The 17,940-nt window shown below is 57.6% G+C and overlaps 2 protein-coding genes across 2 annotated transcripts; one reads left to right on the top strand and one right to left on the bottom strand.

The window, feature by feature from the left end:
* Positions 1–318: 318 nt before the first annotated feature.
* STK16 (serine/threonine kinase 16) lies at positions 319–9,953 on the bottom strand. Its single transcript, XM_089779593.1, has 7 exons — positions 9,793–9,953; positions 2,566–2,785; positions 1,634–1,767; positions 1,447–1,567; positions 1,119–1,214; positions 924–1,045; positions 319–831 (listed from the first exon to the last, which is right to left on the bottom strand). Exons 1-7 carry the CDS (start codon positions 9,933–9,935, stop codon positions 693–695), a joined length of 975 nt encoding a protein of 324 aa, XP_089635719.1. The 5' UTR covers positions 9,936–9,953; the 3' UTR covers positions 319–692.
* A 677-nt stretch (positions 9,954–10,630) lies between these two features.
* On the top strand, positions 10,631–16,384 carry LOC149524031 (uncharacterized). Its single transcript, XM_089779594.1, has 2 exons — positions 10,631–10,805; positions 11,434–16,384. The coding sequence occupies exon 2, from the start codon at positions 13,264–13,266 to the stop codon at positions 14,491–14,493; it is 1,230 nt and encodes a 409-aa protein (XP_089635720.1). The 5' UTR covers positions 10,631–10,805; positions 11,434–13,263; the 3' UTR covers positions 14,494–16,384.
* Positions 16,385–17,940: the final 1,556 nt, after the last annotated feature.

Below are 17,940 nucleotides of genomic sequence, written 5' to 3' on the forward strand. Positions count from 1 at the left end.
GGCCAGTGGGGGGCTGGGGTACAGGAACATGGCTCTAGGGAACTGGAAGGTGCTCAGGGCTGGGGGCTCCTCTGTGCCTGTCATGGCAGCTGCAGGGCCTGGGGAAGACACATGTGCCCCCTGCAGGGATCTTGCCCAGGCCGCCTTGGGGTCCTCCCCTGCCAACAGCTGCCTCCTGCAGCCCAGCTTTGACCCAAGCTAGGGGAAGCCCAGGGGGGCTCCACTCGGCACCAGCCCCGCAGCTCCCACTTGCCCCCTCCCCAGCTGTGTGTGTGGGGGGGGGGGGGGGGGGGGGGTCACAGAATCTCAGAGCCAGGCCAGTCTCCACACGCTTTATTGGACCAAACCCAGCCAGGCCCTGGGGCTGCCATGGCCTGACCCCACCCCCCTTCCCGCAGGAGATGGGCAGCAGACCCAGGGGCTGCCCCCAGCTCTGGCTGAGGGGCAGAAGGCCACTAACTGCTGGGGGCAGCGGAAGGGCTCACCTCTCCAGACAGCCCCAGAGCTTGGGGCTCAGCACATGCCTGGCCACCCCTTGCTGAGGCCCCAGCAGCAGAGTGGGTGCCTGAGGTGGTCCTGAAACGGCAGGCGCTGGCAGGGCTCCACCCCGCAGGCCTGGTCTTGCTTTTAACCTCCTGCTCAGTCTTACAAGCAGTTCAGCCTCCACACGCAGTGCTGGCCTGGCCCCAGGCTCAGATCCGGGTGGTGGCCTGGCCCCTCAAGGCTGGCTGCAGCCCCTCCAGCTGGTCCAGTATCTGGGAGACATGAGGCCGCTCCTGAGGGTTCACCACCATCATGGAGGAGAGCAGGTGCTCCAGGCTGGCCGAGTACCTGCAGGAGGCACATGCATGAGGCAGGGCCCCCCAGAGGGGTGAGCGCACAGCTACCGGCCCTGGGTGGGGGCAGCCAGGCCCGCTCCTCACCTGCCAGTGGGGGGCACGCGGAGCTGGTTCTGTACAGCCAGCGCCACGCTGTCGCCCTTCTGGAAGACCATGTCGAAGGGGCCCTCCCCGAACATCATGCAGTACAGCACGCAGCCTAGGGACTGAAGGGGACAGGGTCAGCCCGGCCCAGGCACCGCCCGGGAGGGGAGCAGCGGCCCTGCCGCGGGGCCTTACCCAGATGTCGGTGCGCTCGTCGATGACGCAGTCACTCTCCACTGTGAAGAGCTCCAGGGCCCGGTACGAGATGGTGCAGCGCTGAGCCGCCCAGTCCTGGGAGGGGAGGGCACAGCATGAGCCCACACTGGGGAGGGCTGTCCCCAGTGACTGCTCAGAGCTCTTAGCAGGGGGAGGGGGGCAGGAGGCCTGTGACTGGCATGGTGGGGGGGGCTAGATGGGGCCCCTACTCCAGGAGCAGGGCTGGAGAGCCCCTGCTGGGGAGAGGTCTCAGCCCAAGCAGCTGATCTTCCCATAGGGAGGGGCCACAGAGCCGGGTGCCTCCTACCTGCACAGCCATGGCCTGGCGGGAGCCCTTGACCTCAATGCGGGCCCGGTTCATGGAGCCCAGGTCCATCAGCACTGGCTGCTCCGCGTCATCCAGCAGCACGTTGGTGGGCTTCAGGTCCCTGTGGGGACAGAGAGTGAGTTCCCCAGAGGGGCAGGCCCCGCCCCCGCAGGCCCGGGGGGCTCACCTGTGGGCGTAGCCCTTGGCGTGAATGGCCTGCAGCCCCTGGCAGATGCCCTGGAGAAGGGGGAGGATCCGCTCCTCAGGCAGGAAGGAGCCTTTGTCTCGCAGAGCTTCCACCTCGCTCCACAGGGTCCCCCTCTGGTGAGCAGACAGGCAGGTGCTTAATGAGCAGCCACTCCCGGCAGGGCCACAGCCCCTTCCCTCCTCCAGCTGCAGCAGGGATGCACCAGGCCCTAAGAGCCTGCTGCTAACAGGTCTCGGGGGCAGCTCAGGAGAGGGATGAAGTGCAGCCGTGGCCCAGCAAGCAGCTGCTCTAATTGTCCCTGCTGACAGGCCAGGGCAGCAATGCTGCACAGACTCAAACCTGGGGAACTCCCTGCCGTAAGTGACCAGAGAGGCCAGACAGTGCTGGTCTCCTGATAGAGCGGATGCCCCTTTCTAAAAGCTATGTGCCTGACCCAAGACACCAGGCCCAGCCAGGTGCTGAGCCAGCCAGGCCGTTCCTGCTTCTGGCCCGCATGCGGGATGGCTGCGTGGGGCCCCCTGCATGCCCTCACCCTGCTGGCGCTGACCCAGGTGCAATGAGGAGGCCAGGTGGGCAGGGCAGGGCTGCTGGGAGACAGTGACCCCTCTCCCAGCAGGAGAGACCTGGGGGCACATCTCACACTCCTTTGTGATTGGCCTAGAGAGCGGGCCTCCAAAGGCTACAGCTCCCAGCATGCATTGCTGCGTTGGGCTCCCAGGCCAGCAGCAATCAGGGCTGTAAAAATGGTACCAAACTGACCCATTGTGTAAGGGGGCTCCTGGCAGCCCCAGGCAGAGCAGAACCGGGAATCCCTGCTTACCCGCTTGCGTCCCCAGCAGCAAAGTGCCCCCTTGGCTACAAATGGAGCCGGGCCTTGTCTCAGCCCTGCCCGGGAGACAGGGTGGCCTTACCCTGAGGAAGGGCAGCAGCAGCCAGGCCTCGTGTTTGGGCCCCTTCTCCACCATGCAGTGGGCCTCCAGCTGCAGGATGTTGGGGTGGTCGAAGAGCTGGTGCATCTCCACCTCGTGCAGAGCTCCCTGGCGGTCCTCCTTGTCATGGCACAGGATGCGCTTCAGGGCATAGAACCGGCCGTCCTGCAGCCCCTCCACCAAGTCCACGTAGCTGAAGCCCCTACAGGCAGAGAGGGGGTGAGGGGCAGGAACAGCTCCCAGCTAGGGCTGGCAACAGAATAGACCACCATTCCATGGCTTAGGAGAGAGTCTGGCAACAGACCCCCTTGGCTTAACCAGGAGACCTTCCCTGCTCTCAATCAAAATGGAGTCCTATAAAGAGTGAAAACTATGACAAAGGGGCTGTGTCTGGACTGGCTACTTTTTCAGGAAAATCAGCCGCTTTTCCAGAAAAACTTGCCAGCTGTCTACACTGGCTGCTTGAATTTCCGCAAAAGCACTGAGGATCTCATGGAAGATTGTCAGTGCTTTTGCGGAAATACTGTGCTGCTCCCGTTCAGGCAAAAGTCTTTTTCCGAAAGACTTCTGCGCAAAAGGGCCAGTGTAGACAGCTCAGATTTGTTTTCCACAAAAAAGCCCCGATCACGAAAATGGCCATCGGGGCTTTTTTGTGGAAAAGCGCGTCTAGATTGGCACGGACGCTTTTCCACAAAAAAGTGCTTTTGTGCAAAAGCGTCCTCCAATCTAGACATTCTGTTCTGAAAATGCTTTAACGGAAAACTTTTCCGTTAAAAGCATTTGCGGAAAATCATGCCAGTCTAGATGTAGCCTGGATGAATATAGGCGAACACCACAGGTGTGCAGGTGCAAGATTAGCAAGGCAAAGGCACAAAATGAACTTGTTACCTAGACGACTTTTCTATAAACATATTAGAAGCACGAGGAAGACCAAGGAGAGGGTAGGCCCACTGCTCAGTGAGGAGGGAAACTTGGAAGTGGCAGAGGTGCTTAATGACTTCTTTGTTTTGGTTTTCACCAAGAAGTCTGGGGGAATGCCTACCAGTGAATGCTAGTGGGAAGGGGGTAGGTTTAGAAGGTAAAATAAAAATTAGATGTCTGCAAGTCAGCAGGGCTATTCAAGGAGTTGGAATATTCAAGGAGCTGATAGCTAAAGGCTCGGATACCTCCTCTATCACCTTTGAAAGGCCATGGAAGTTGGGAGAGATTCCAGAGGACTAGAAAAGGACAAATCTAGTGCTCATCTATAAAAAGGGAAATAAGATCAACCCAGGTGGACGTGGTATACCTAGACTTTAGTAAGGCATTTGATATGGTCTTACATGATCTCATCAATGAACTAGGCAAATACAATGTAGCTGGGGCCACTATAAGGTGGGTGCCTAACTGGCTGGATAACCGTACTCAGAGTAGTTTTTAACAGTTCACAGTCATGCTGGAAAGGTATCACAAGTGGGGTTCCGCAGGGGTCTGTTTTGGGACTGGCTCTGTTCAATATCTTCATCAACTATTTACATACTGGCATAGAGAGGACACTTCTTAAGTTTGCAGCTGATCCCAAGCTGGGAGGGGTGGCGGGTGCTTTGGAGGACAGAGACATAATTCAAAATGATCTGGAGAAAGGGTCTGAGGTCAATAGGATGAAGTTTAATATGGACAAATGCAAAGTGCTCAACTTAAAAAGGAACAATCCGTGTCTCTCACACAGAACGGGAAGCGACTGTCTAGGAAGGAGTCCTGCAGAAAGGGATCTAGGGGTCATACTGGACCACAGGCTACATATGAGTCAATAGTGTGTCTCTCTTGCAAAACAAGCAAACAAGATTCTGGGCTGCATGAACAGGCATGCTGTGAGCCAGATAGGAGAAGTCATTCCTCTGCTCTACTCTGAGCTGGTTGGGCCTCAACTGGAGTCTTGTGTCCAGTTCTGGGCACCACATTTCAAGAAAGACCTGGAGAAATTGGAGACGATCCACAGAACATAAAAACAGCTAGACTGGGTCAAACCAAAGGTCCATCCAGCCCAGGGTCCTGTCGGCCGACAGTGGCCAATATCAGGTGCCCCAGAGGGAGGGGACACAACAGGGAATCCTCACGTGATCCCTCCCGTCACCCATTTCCATAGAAACAGAGGCTATGGGTACCATTCCTCCCCATTCCGGCTAACAGCCACTGATGGACCTAACCTCCATGAATCTATCTAGTTCTTTTTTGAACTCTGAAAGTCTTAGCCTTCACCGCATCCTCTGGCGAGGAGTTCCGCAGGTTGACTGTGCACTGAGTGAAGAAAAACTTCCTTTGGTTTGTTTTAAGCCTGCTGCCCATTAATTTCATTGGGTGGACCCTAGTTCTTAGATTGTGGGAATATGTAGATAACTTTCCCTTATTCACTTTTTCCACACCAATCATGATTTTATAGATCTCTATCAATTCCCCCCTAGTCTCCTCTTTTCTAAGCTGAAAAGTCTGTCTTTTTAATCTTTCTTCATATGGGACCGATTCCAAACCCCTCATCATTTTTGTTGCTCTTCTCTGAACCTTTTCCAATGCCAAGAGATCTTTTTTTGAGATGAGGCGACATCTTTACGCAGCATTCAAGATGTGGGCGTACTATGGTTTTATATAGAGGCACTAAGATATTTTCTGTCTTATTCTCAATCTCTTTTTTCATTATTTGTAACGTTCTATTTGCTGTTTTGACGGCTGCTGCACACGGAGTGGATGTTTGCAGAGGACTCTCCACAATGACTCCAAGAGCTCTCGCTTGAGTAGTCGTAGCTAAATTAGTCCCCATCATATTGCATGTCTAGTTGGGATGATTCTTTCCAACGTGCGTTACTTTACATTTATCAGCATTACATTTCATTTGCCAGTTTGTTGCCCAATCACAGTTTGGTGAGATCCTTTTGAAGCTCATCACAGTCTGCTTTGGTCTTAACCGTCTTGAGCAGTTTGGGATCATCTGCAAATTTTGCCACCTGTTTATCCCTTTCTCCAGATCATGTATAAAGTTGAATAGGATTGGTCCCAGGACAGACAGCTGGAGGACCCCACTAGTTACCTCTCTCCACTCGGAATACTGACCATTTATTTCTACCCTTTATTTCCCTCTTATCCCCTGACAACTTACTTTGCTTAAGAGCCTGTGGTGAGGGACCTTGTCGAATGCTTTCAGGAAATCTAAGCGCACTATAGCCACTGGCTCTCCCTTGTCCACATGTTTTTGACCCCCTCAAAGAACTCCAGCAGATTAGTAAGGCAGGATTTCCCTTTACAGACACCATGTTGACTTCCCCCAACAAATTTTTCATTTGTGTGTCTGACAATTTTATTCTTTACTGTGGTTTCAACTAATTTGTCCGGTACTGATGTTAGACTTACCGGTCTGTAATTGCCAGGATCACCTCTAGAGCCCTTTTTAAATATTGGCGTCACGTTGGCTACCTTCCAGTCATTAGGTATGGAAGCTGATTTAAAGGATAGGTTACAAACCACAGATAATCGTTCAGCAATTTCCCATTGGAGTTCTTTCAGAACTCTTGGGTGAATGCCATCTGATCCCAGTGACTTGTTAGGCTGTGTCTACACTGACATGATTTTGTGCAAATACTTTTAACGGAAACGTTTTTCCGTTAAAAGTATTTGTGTGAGAGAGCGTCTATACTGGCATGTGCCTTTATGCAAAAGATGTAATATGCCTGTCTACACTGGCCTTCTTGCGCAAGAATACTTGCGCAAGAGGACTTATCCCTGAGCGGGAGCATCAGAGTATTTACGCAAGAACCACTGATTTTGTACATTAAAGTCAGTGTTCTTGCGCAAATACTTGTGGCCAGTGTAGACAGGTGGCAAGATTTTGCGCAAAAGCAAGTGCTTTTGCGCAAAATCTTGCCAATGCAGACACAGCCTTCTTGTTAAGTTTATCGATTTGTTCCACAACCTCCTCTAATGACACCTCAATTTGGGACAATTCCTCAGATCTGTCACCTAAAAAGAATGGCTCAGGTTTGGGAATCTCCCCGATATCCTCAGCAGCGAAGACTGAAGCAAAGAGTTAATTTAGCTTCTCTGCAATGACTACCATCTTTGAGTGCTCCTTTAACATCTTGATCATCCAAGAGCTCCACTGGTTGTTTAGCCAGCTTCCTGCTTCTGATGTAATTAAACATTTTGCTATTACGTTTTGGCTAGCTGCTCTTCAAATTCCTTTTGGGCTTTTCTTATTATATTTTTAAGCTTAATTTGTCAACGTTTATGCTCCTTTCTATTTTCTTCACTAGGATTTGACTTTCACTTTTTAGAAGATATCTTTTTATCTGTCACTTCTTATTTTACATGGTTAAGCCAAGCCACGGTGGCACTTTTTTGGTTCTCTTACTGTGATTTTTAATTTGGGGTATACATTTAAGTTGAGCCTCTATTATGGTGTCTCTGAACAGTTTCCATGCAGTTTGCAGGGATTTTACTTTTGTCACTGGACCTTTTCATTTCTGTTTAACTAACGTCATTTTTGTGTAGTTCCCCTTTCTGAAATGAAATGCCACAGTGTTGGGTTGCTGAGGTGTTTTTCCCACCACAGGGATGTTACATTTTATTACATTATGGTCACTATTTCCAAGCGGTCCAGTTATATTTACCTCTTGAGCCAGATCCTGTGCTCCATTTAGCACTAAGTCAAGAATACCCTCTCCCCTTGTGGGTTGCAGAAGAGCAACAAGAATGATGAAAGGTCTAGAGAACATGAGCTAGGAGGAAAGACTGAAAGAACTGAGCTTGTTTAGTTTAGAAAAGAGCAGACAGAGGGGATGAGAGCAGTTTTCAAGTATCTAAAAGGGTGTTACAAGGAGGAGGGAGGAAAATTGTTCTCCTTGGCCTCTGAAGATAGGACAAGCAGCAATGGGCTGAAATTGCAGCCAGGGTAGTAAGGAACTTCCTACCTGTCAGGTGGTTAAATACTGGAATAAATTGCCTAGGGAGGTTGTGGAATCTTCATCACTGAAGATATTTAAGAGCAGGTTAGACACACACCTGTCAGGGATGATCTAGATGGTGCTTGGTCCTGCTGTGAGGGCAGGGGACTGGACTTGATGACCTCTCAAGGTCCCTTCCAGTGCTACATTCTATTCTATGATTAACCACTAAGCCTGGGCTTATTGGCTAATCTTGTCGACTACTCACATTCCCCCCTCCCACCCGCTACCGCTGTAACAGAGCAGGAGCTGTTGCCCATGAGAAGCTGGCTTAAAAATCAGCAACCCCCCCTCCTCACACTGCTGCCTCTCTCAGAACCATCAGTAGGGGGGGCAAGGAGGAGCAGAGGGGGCTACCATGAAGCAGCCTCTGTCCACGGGGGAGTCTGAACTTCCTTGCAGACCAAGGCTGCTCTATGAGATGCTGGAGCAGCCTCTGTCCAGGGGGCGGGGGAGCTCAGACCCCTGCAGACGGGCTGCTTCATGGTACCCTCCTCTGCTCCCCCCCCTTCCCTGCACTGCTGCCTCTGTATCAGAGGCAGCAGCACAGGGCAGACAGCAGCTGGTTTTTAAACTGGTTCCCCTCGCAGACAGTCTCGTGCCTGCCATCCCATGCTGCCGCCTCTGATACAGAGATATGGGTGACAAGCGGCTCCTTGGGAATGGGGCCAAGAGCGCACTGGTTGCTAGCTCCGCCTCCTGTTGAATAGTCGTGTAACTGCTAAAATGTCAGGCGGTTCCATGATTATTCAATTCCTTGCTATCTCACATCTCTGCTCCCAAGACCTCCAGAGCAGGTGCCAGAGCCATCATCTCCAGGGACCCTGTGGTCAGGGGTGGGCCAGGCTGCTGAGGGAGAGCACAACACACCAGGGAGAACCAGGCACAGAGACAACAGCCCCTTCCACCAGCAGCATAGCAAGGGGGCATGCCCCCCGGCTCCCCCACGCTCAGCTCCCTAGCCTGTCCTCCCCCGCTCAATCCCACTGCTCCAACCCCCTCCCCTCCAATTCGCCGGCTGCCTCCCTGGCCTCACTGCCAAGGCTTCACGCAGCCCTGCTCAGCTCTGCACCACCAAGCCGTCAGCCGCCCCCCCGAGTGCCCAGCCAGGGGCAGGTGTGGGGCTGGGAAACGGGACTGGGGGGTTACCCGTCCGCTGTCACCTCACCACCCCAGCCACCCCTCCCTACTTGCACCGCTCTACCCCCCCACCACCTCACCGCCCCCCCCGCACCGCTCTACCCCCCACCACCTCACCGCCCCCCTGCACCGCTCTGCCCCCCACCACCTCACCGCCCACCCTTGCACCACTCTGCCACCCACCACCTCACCGCCCCCCTGCACCGCTCTACCCCCCCACCTCACCGCCCCCCTGCACCGCTCTGCCCCCCCAACCTCACCGCCCCCCCTTGCACTGCTCTGCCACCCCACCTCACCGCCCCCCCTGCACCGCTCTACCCCCCACCACCTCACCGCCCCCCTGCACCGCTCTGCCCCCCACCACCTCACCGCCCCCCCTTGCACCACTCTGCCACCCACCACCTCACCGCCCCCCTGCACCGCTCTACCCCCCCACCTCACCGCCCCCCTGCACCGCTCTGCCCCCCCACCTCACCGCCCCCCCCTGCACCGCTCTACCCCCCCACCTCACCGCCCCCCCGCACCGCTCTGCCCCCCACCACCTCACCGCCCCCCCTTGCACCACTCTGCCACCCACCACCTCACCGCCCCCCTGCACCGCTCTACCCCCCCACCTCACGGCCCCCCTGCACCGCTCTACCCCACCACCTCACCGCCCCCCTGCACCGCTCTACCCCCCCACCTCACCGCCCCCCCTGCACCGCTCTACCCCCCCACCTCACCGCCCCCCTGCACCGCTCTGCCCCCACCACCTCACCGCCCCCCTGCACCGCTCTACCCCCCCACCTCACCGCCCCCCTGCACCGCTCTGCCCCCCACCACCTCACCGCCCCCCCCGCACCGCTCTGCCCCCCCCCGCACCCCCCCCCACCACCACTCTGCCACCCACCACCTCACCGCCCCCCTGCACCGCTCTACCCCCCCCCCCAACCTCACCGCCCCCCCTGCACCGCTCTACCCCCCCACCTCACCGCCCCCCCTGCACCGCTCTACCCCCCCAACCTCACCGCCCCCCCTGCACCGCTCTGCCCCCCCCGCACCGCCCCCCCCTTGCACCTCACCGCCCCCCCGCACCGCTCTGCCCCCCCCTGCACCTCACCCCTCCCCCAGGCGCTGCAGCAGCAGGTAGCGCTGCCCCTCGATGCTGAAGCTGCCCCGCGCGCAGGCGCACAGCGCGTGGCCCATGGCCCGGCCCGGCCCGGCGCTGGTGGCGGAGGGGGGGGGCCGCACCCCGGGGGTCATGACGCGAAGGCCCCGCCCCTTCCCGGCCGGCGCCTCAGCCGGAACTGCCGACACGTCATCAGCCTGCGCCGGCTGCCCGCTAACCGTCGGGCGGGAGCGCGAGCCTCGGGGGGCGGGGCCATGAGACAGGGTCTGATTGGCCAGAGCGCAGCGAGGGGCGGGGCTGGGTCTAAACGGGAGAAAAGGGGCGGGGCTGTGAGGGGCGGGGAGGGGGTTGAAGGGGTGGGAGCGAAGGGGCGGGGCTGTGAGGGGCGGGGAGGGTGGTGAAGGGGTGGGAGCGAAGGGGCGGGGCTGTGAGGGGCGGGGAGGGGGTTGAAGGGGTGGGAGCGAAGGGGCGGGGCTGTGAGGGGCGGGGAGGGGGTTGAAGGGGTGGGAGCGAAGGGGCGGGGCTGTGAGGGGCGGGGAGGGGGTTGAAGGGGTGGGAGCGAAGGGGCGGGGCTGTGAGGGGCGGGGAGGGGGTTAAAGGGGTGGGAGCGAAGGGGCGGGGCTGCGAGGGGCGGGGAGGGAGTTGAAGGGGTGGGAGCGAAGGGGCGGGGCTGCGAGGGGTGGGGAGGGTGGCGTAGGGGTGGGAGCGAAGGGGCGGGGCTGCGAGGGGTGGGGAGGGTGGCGTAGGGGTGGGAGCGAAGGGGCGGGGCTGTGAGGGGTGGGGAGGGTGGCATAGGGGTGGGAGCGAAGAGGCGGGGCTGTGAGGGGCGGGGAGGGTGGCCAAGGGGTGGGAGCGAAGGGGCGGGGCTGTGAGGGGTGGGGAAAGCTGAGGTACTCAAGGCTTTCTTTGCCTCTGTTTTCAAAGACAAGGTCGGCTCCCAGACTCCTGCACTAGGCAACGCAGTATGGGGAGGAGGTGGGCAGCCCTTGGTGGAGAAAGAACAGGTGAGGAACTATTTCGAAAAGCTCGACAGACACAAGTCCATGGTGTGATGTAGTGGGTGCTGCCCACTCGCTGGTTGCTATGCTTGGGCTGTGTGAGCCCCACAGGCCTGGGTCTGTAAGTACTGCCCAGTGGGGGCTCACCCCGAGCTCCAGCACCTAGACAATGGCCAGCCGGGGCTTCTCACGTGAACAAAGAAAGGGGGGGCTACCCGAGGAAGGTGTGTTCAGTAGTTTTGGGAGAGGCAGATTTTGGCTGGGAAAACATGAAGAGACTGAGCTGAGTACTGGGCGTACAGGGGCCTGCGGACCCCAAGGGGTCTGAGGCTGTCTGCCCCCTCACTTCGATGCCCACGTAGAACCCGGGTGGGCTGTACTTCGCAGAAGCAATAAACCCCCCTGTTCTACTGGTTGGTGGAGTCTCATCTTGCTGCAGACGGGGTGCAGGGTCGGGGGGGACCCGACGCGCCACCACGCATGGGTCCAGATTTAATGCACCCGAGGGTGCTCAGGGAGTCTCATCTTGCTGCAGATGGGGTGCAGGGTCAGGGGGTACCCGACGCGCCACCACGCATGGGTCCGGATTTAATGCACCCGAGGGTGCTCAGGGAGTTGGCAAATGTCATTGCAGAGCCTTTGGCCATTGTCTCTGAAAACTTGTGGAGATCGGGAGAAACCCCGGATGACTGGAAAAAGGCAAATGTAGTGCCCATCTTTAAAAAAGGGAAGAAGGACGATCCAGGGAACTACAGACTAGTCAGCCTCATCTCAGACCCCGGAAAAATCCTGGAGGATCCTCAAGGAATCCATTTGGAAGCCCTTGGAAGAGGGGAAAGTGATCAGGAATAGTCAGCAGGGATTCACCAAGGGCAAGTCGTGCCTGACCAATTGGATTAGCTTCTACGATGAGGTAACTGGCTCTGTGGACATGGGGAAGGCAGTGGATGTGATAGACCTTGACTTTAGCAAGGCTTTTGATATGGTTGTGATGCATCTTGCTGGTCGCTAGGCTGGGGCTGTTCTCTACTTGCCTTGTCTGTGAGCACGGCCCAGCAGGGGGGCCAGACACTGCCCTGACCGGTTCTGACTGGGGTGGGGAAAAAGGTTGGAACAAAGGAAGGACGTGGGGGGAGGAGGGGTCAGTCTGGGGCTGGAAACATGATGGAGACGCCTGGGGGGGCTTGGAGACCAAGCGTCCTGCCCCCTCCTATTGGCACCTCCTGTCTGTGCTGGGCTGTTCTGGAAAATCACTAAACCCCCCTCTGCTCTGCTGGCTGGTGGACGCTGTTCTGGCTGCTCCGGGGGTGCCGGAACTGGGGAACCCCAACGTGCCGTCACACTGGTGTCAGGAGCAGGATGCACTGCACCCTGTGGATGGAGCGTCCCGCAGCGAGTGACAAGGCGCAGTAGAAGCAAGGGGCTTAGAGCCAGGCGTGCTGGAGACAGAGCGAAGCGGTTCCTGAGAATCGTGGCCGCTGCAGCACTAGACCGGTGAGTCTGCATCGTGGGGACCAGCGGGGAGATGGCCTACGCCCGACTCTTGAAGGCAGAGCTTGTGGGGCTGTGCAGAGAGAGGGGCCTGCCCATGGGGAAAGCAACCAAGGCCCAGCTGATTGCCTGGCTGGAAGAGAGTGACCCATCCAGGGGCCTGGATTCTGCCTCAGCAGGGAGCAGCCAGATACCCCTGGGGAGCATCTCAGGCTCTCAGACCGGATGGCGGGGCTGGAGCCCTCCAGAGAGATGCGGTGCCCACCAGGCCAAGCTCTGCCAGCCGCAGTCCGTCCAGGGCAGGGCCCAGCCCGGCAAAGCTGCAGCAGCTGGAGGTCAAACTGTGGCTAAAGGAACTAGAGGGCCGTAGGGAGGAGTGCCAGGATCGAGAGAGGGAATGCCCAGATTGAGAGAGGCAGCGGCAGCAGGAGCTGGCCATCGTGGAGTGGAGAAGCCAAGAGGCCCCGGCTGCGCTGATTGGGGAGGGCCCCAGGCGGCCAGTCACTTGGAGAAGCTCGTGTTGGCCCGATGTAAAGACGTGGGGGACATGGACGGTCTCTCAGCTCCTTTGAGTGAGCCTGTGAACTGCACCAGATCCCCGGTGGGCCGACTGCAACACCTCACCCCCTTGCTGGATCAGGAGGCCGCAGGGGGCTCAATGCTGGAGGATCTGCAGCTGGGTGATTATGAACGGGGCAGAGAGGCCCTGCTGCACAAGTTCAGGCTGACACCCGAGACGTACAGGAGGAAGTTCGGGGGGTGCAGAAGGGGCCACGGGAGACCTATGTAAATTTGGCCTCCGGCCTGGCGCAGTCCTGCCGCAAGTGGGTGTTTGGGGTCGGAGCCCAGTCCACAGAGGACCTGCTTAAGCTGATGATGCTGGAACAGTTCTATGAAATGTGTCCACCCAGCCTGAGGCTGTGGCTCAAGGACAGGAGGCCTGAGAACCCTTAGGAGGCCGGGAGGCTGGCGGATGAGTTCACAGAGAGCCGGTCCGGGTGTGAACGGGAGTCCCGGAGAGAAAGGGAATCACACAGAGACCGGATCTCGGCTGAGCGACGGAGAGAGAGGGAATCGCGCAGAGACCGGATCTCGGCTGAGCGACGGAGAGAAAGGGAATCGCGCAGAGACCGGATCTCGGCTGAGTGACGGAGAGAAAGGGAATCGCGCAGAGACCGGATCTCGGCTGAGTGATGGAGAGAAAGGGAATCACGCAGAGACCGGATCTCGGCTGAGGGATGGAGAGAAAGGGAATCACACAGAGACCGGATCTCGGCTGAGTGACGGAGAGAAAGGGAATCACGCAGAGACCGGATCTCGGCTGAGTGACGGAGAGAAAGGGAATCACGCAGAGACCGGATCTCGGCTGAGTGACGGAGAGAAAGGGAATCACGCAGAGACCGGATCTCGGCTGAGTGATGGAGAGAAAGGGAATCGCGCAGAGACCGGATCTCGGCTGAGTGATGGAGAGAAAGGGAATCACGCAGAGACCGGATCTCGGCTGAGTGATGGAGAGAAAGGGAATCACGCAGAGACCGGATCTCGGCTGAGTGACGGAGAGAAAGGGAATCGCGCAGAGACCGGATCTCGGCTGAGTGATGGAGAGAAAGGGAATCGCGCAGAGACCGGATCTCGGCTGAGCGACGGAGAGAAAGGGAATCGCGCAGAGACCGGATCTCGGCTGAGCGACGGAGAGAAAGGGAATCGCGCAGAGACCGGATCTCGGCTGAGCGACGGAGAGAAAGGGAATCGCGCAGAGACCGGATCTCGGCTGAGCGACGGAGAGAAAGGGAATCGCGCAGAGACCGGATCTCGGCTGAGTGACGGAGAGAAAGGGAATCGCGCAGAGACCGGATCTCGGCTGAGTGACGGAGAGAAAGGGAATCGCGCAGAGACCGGATCTCGGCTGAGTGATGGAGAGAAAGGGAATCGTGCAGAGACCGGATCTCGGCTGAGCGACGGAGAGAGAGGGAATCGCGCAGAGACCGGATCTCGGCTGAGCGACGGAGAGAGAGGGAATCGCGCAGAGACCGGATCTCGGCTGAGTGATGGAGAGAAAGGGAATCGCGCAGAGACCGGATCTCGGCTGAGCGACGGAGAGAAAGGGAATCGCGCAGAGACCGGATCTCGGCTGAGCGACGGAGAGAGAGGGAATCGCGCAGAGACCGGATCTCGGCTGAGTGACGGAGAGAGGCACCTATGAGGCGAACCCAAGAGACAAGGACCAGCTGTCTATGCCCCAGAGAACCAGCCAGGGCCCAGGTGAGGCTGGCCCAAAGGGGCCTGCAGGGACTAACTTGCCATCGCTGCCGGCAAAAAGGCCACAAGAGGGCTCAGTGCACCAGGTGCCAGGACAGGTCCCATGACCTGAGACTTTCTAGGTGGAGACTGTTCTGGCTGCTCCGGGGTGCAGGATGGGGGGAACCCCGACTCGCCATCACAATGGTCTCTGTGACGTAGCGGGGGTACCTGGCTGGTTTCTACGCTGCTGGCTCTGGGGTAACCCCCACTGGCTGCCGTGGGGACCACGACCCAGCAAAACAGGATGAGTCACTATGCAAACCAGTGGCCAGACACCCCCCATGGAGAGGAACAAAGGAAGGGGGAGGCTGCCCTGGCTGGGGGGCAGCGCTGGAAGGGGGTTAGTTAGTTGCTGTCTGAGAGCATGGAGGAGACAGCCTAGGGAGAGGGGCTGGAGTTTAGGGGCCCAGTCTCCCCCCATCTCAAGGGGGCCTGAGGCATCCTAGCCCAGCTCTGTGACCAGATTCCATCTGTGCTGTGCTGTATCCTGGAGAGGCAATAAACTTCCTCTATTCCACCGGCTGGTGCAGTCTGTTTGTGCCATTTCGGGGTGCAGGAGACGGGGGACCCCCAACGCACTGTCACAGTCTCCCACAGTATTTTGGCCAGCAAGTTAAGGAAGTCTGGATTGGATAAATGGACGGTAAGATGGATCGAAAGCTGGCTAGACTATCGGCCCAGCGGGTAGTGATCAATGGCTCGATGTCAGGGTGGCGGTCGGTTTCTAGCGGAGTGCCCCAAGGATCGGTTCTAGGACCGGTTTTGTTCAATATCTTTATGAATGACCTGGATGAGGGGATGGATTGCACCCTCAGCAAGTTCACAGATGACACTAAGCTGGAGGAGAGGTAGATACACTGGAGGGCAGGGGCAGGGTCCAGAGTGACCTCGACAGATTGGAGGATTGGGCCACAAGAAATCTGATGAGGTTCAACAAGGACAAGTGTAGAGTCCTGCACTTGGGATGGAAGAATCCCAAGCATTGTTCCAGGTTGAGGACCGACTGGATAAATAGTAGTTCTGCAGAAAAGGACCTGGGGGTTACAGTGGACGAGAAGCTGGAGATGAGTCAGCAGGGGCCCTTGTAGCCAAGAAGGCTAATGGCATATCGGGGTTCATTAGTAGGAACTTTGCTGGCAGATCTAGGGAAGTGATTATTCCCCTTTATTCAGCACTAGTGAGGCCACAGCTGGATTATTGTGTCCAGTTCTGGGCCCCCCACTGCAGGAAGGATGTGGACGCATGGGAAAGGGTCCAGCGGAGGGCGACCAAAATGATTCGGGGGCTGGAGCACAGGACCTACAGGGAGAGGCTGGGGCTTTGGGCTTATTTAGTAGGCAGAAGCGAAGAGTGAGGGGGGATTTGAGAGCAGCCTGCAACTTCCTGCAGGGAGGTTCCAAAGAGGTCTCCTCCAGCCCTAGGTGTCTATGATAAGTGATCCCTCCCTGTCGCCCATTTCCAGCTTCTGACAGAGGCAAGGGACACCATCCCTACCCATGGCTAATAGCCATTGATGGACCTAACCTCCAGGAATCTATCTAGCTCTTTTTTGAGCCCTGTTAAAGTCCTAACCGTCACACCATCCCCTGGCGAGGAGTTCCACGGGTTAATCATGTGTTGTATAAAGAAATGCTCCTTTTTGTTTACTTTAAACTTGCTGCCTATTAATTTCATTTGGTGACCCCCTAGCTGAAGTGTGATGAAAAGGAGTGACTAGCACTTCCTTCCCTACTTTCTCGACTCCAGCCATGATTTTAGAGACCTGTCATATCCCCTCTTCATTGTTTCTTTTTCAAGCTGAACAGTCCCAGGCTGATTCCTCTCTCCTCATACAGAAGCTGTTCCGCACCCCTCATCATTTTAACTGTCTTGAGCCGTTTGGTAACATCGCACATTTTGCCACCTATTTTCTCCAGCTCATTTATGAATACATTGAATAGGATTGGGTCCCAGAACAGGCCAGTGCGGGACACTAGTTACCTCTCTCCAGTCTGAAAACGCCTCATGTAGTCTTACCCTTTGTTTCCTGACTTTTAAGGAGCTACCAGACCATGAAAGGACCTTCCCTCTTCCCCTTGACAGCTTCCTTTGCGTGAGAGCCTGTGGCGAGGACCTTGTCAAAGGCTTTCTGGAAATCTAGCCACCGGATCCCCCTTGTCCACGTGTTTGTTGACCCCCTCAAAGAACTCTAGTAGATCTGTGAGGCAGGGTTTCCCTTTGCAGAATCCATGCTGACTCTTCCCAACACGCTGTGTCCATCTCTGGGGTGACATCGTACTTGACTGGAGTTACAACCCGTTTGTGCGGTACGGAAGTCAGGCTAACGGGCTGTCAATGCCAGGACCGCCTCGCCTGAGCGCGTCACCCGTCGTACTTGAGCCCCAGGGACCCTTGTGGTCCTCTGACCCGAGGCCCTTGTGTAGCCCAGGCCAGAGAAGTGCTCCAAGGCCCACAGCTGTGCTTGGACTAGGGTAGAGCTGCTCACATCCACGGCTGAACAGCGGCCCATGAAGAACGCACTGCAAGCCGCAGCAGCAGCCTGTCGCAGGCTAATTCCTCTGGCTGTCCAGCCTGTGCCTTGTGTCAGACCCAAGAGCCCTCTGGTCCCCTACAGGTCCCTACGGATGGGGACCAGGCCAGCCCTTTGTAGGGCTCGTGAGCTCCCACTGTAGGGCAGGTTTTCTAGCCCTGTCATCGGGCTCGTGGTCTTCGCTGGCCCCTCTCCAGCGTATCACCCCCAGCATGGTGCACAGCAGCACCGGAGCCCCACGAGACGGAGCCCCCTGGAGCTCGGCAGCGGGCAGGGCAGTGCCCCGAGCGGGTGCCTTGGCCCCAGAAAACAGCTGGAGGTCGGCCGAGGGCACAAGGGGCCCGGCCAGGACCTGTGAGCAGGACGGGGTTTGTCAGAACCTGCCACGGCCTGTGGTACCTGCGAGCTCTGAGGGTTAAGGGGAGGGCAGAGGGGCCTGTCGGGGGGGGGGGCTCAGCTCCCCTGTCATCAGGCTTTGCAGCCCCGGTCCCTCTGCTGGGAAGAGAAACTCCGCAGGCTGCAAAGGAAGCTCCAGGAGCCTGTGAGCTGAGCCCAGCGCAGTGCCCCCCCCCCCCCCCACCGCAAACCTCTCCAGCCAGGCCCCAGCCCCAGAGTGACTCAAAGCTCAAAAGCCAGGACCTGCCTTCCTCTTCTGCCTCCTGCTTTCCCAGCCTGGGGGAGGGGGAGTTTCAAGCTGCAGTCCCTGCCCAGGAGGGCTGGAAAGGTGTTTGTCAGACCCTGTCCCGTCCTGACAGCAGGAGCCAGGGAACCCAGCCACAGACTCCTGCTCCGGCCCGAGCTGGCTGCCTGCAGGTCAGT

Source organism: Pelodiscus sinensis, chromosome 7 (genome assembly GCF_052426305.1).
Source record: "Pelodiscus sinensis isolate ZL-2025 chromosome 7, ASM5242630v1, whole genome shotgun sequence".
NCBI lineage: Eukaryota > Metazoa > Chordata > Testudines > Trionychidae > Pelodiscus > Pelodiscus sinensis.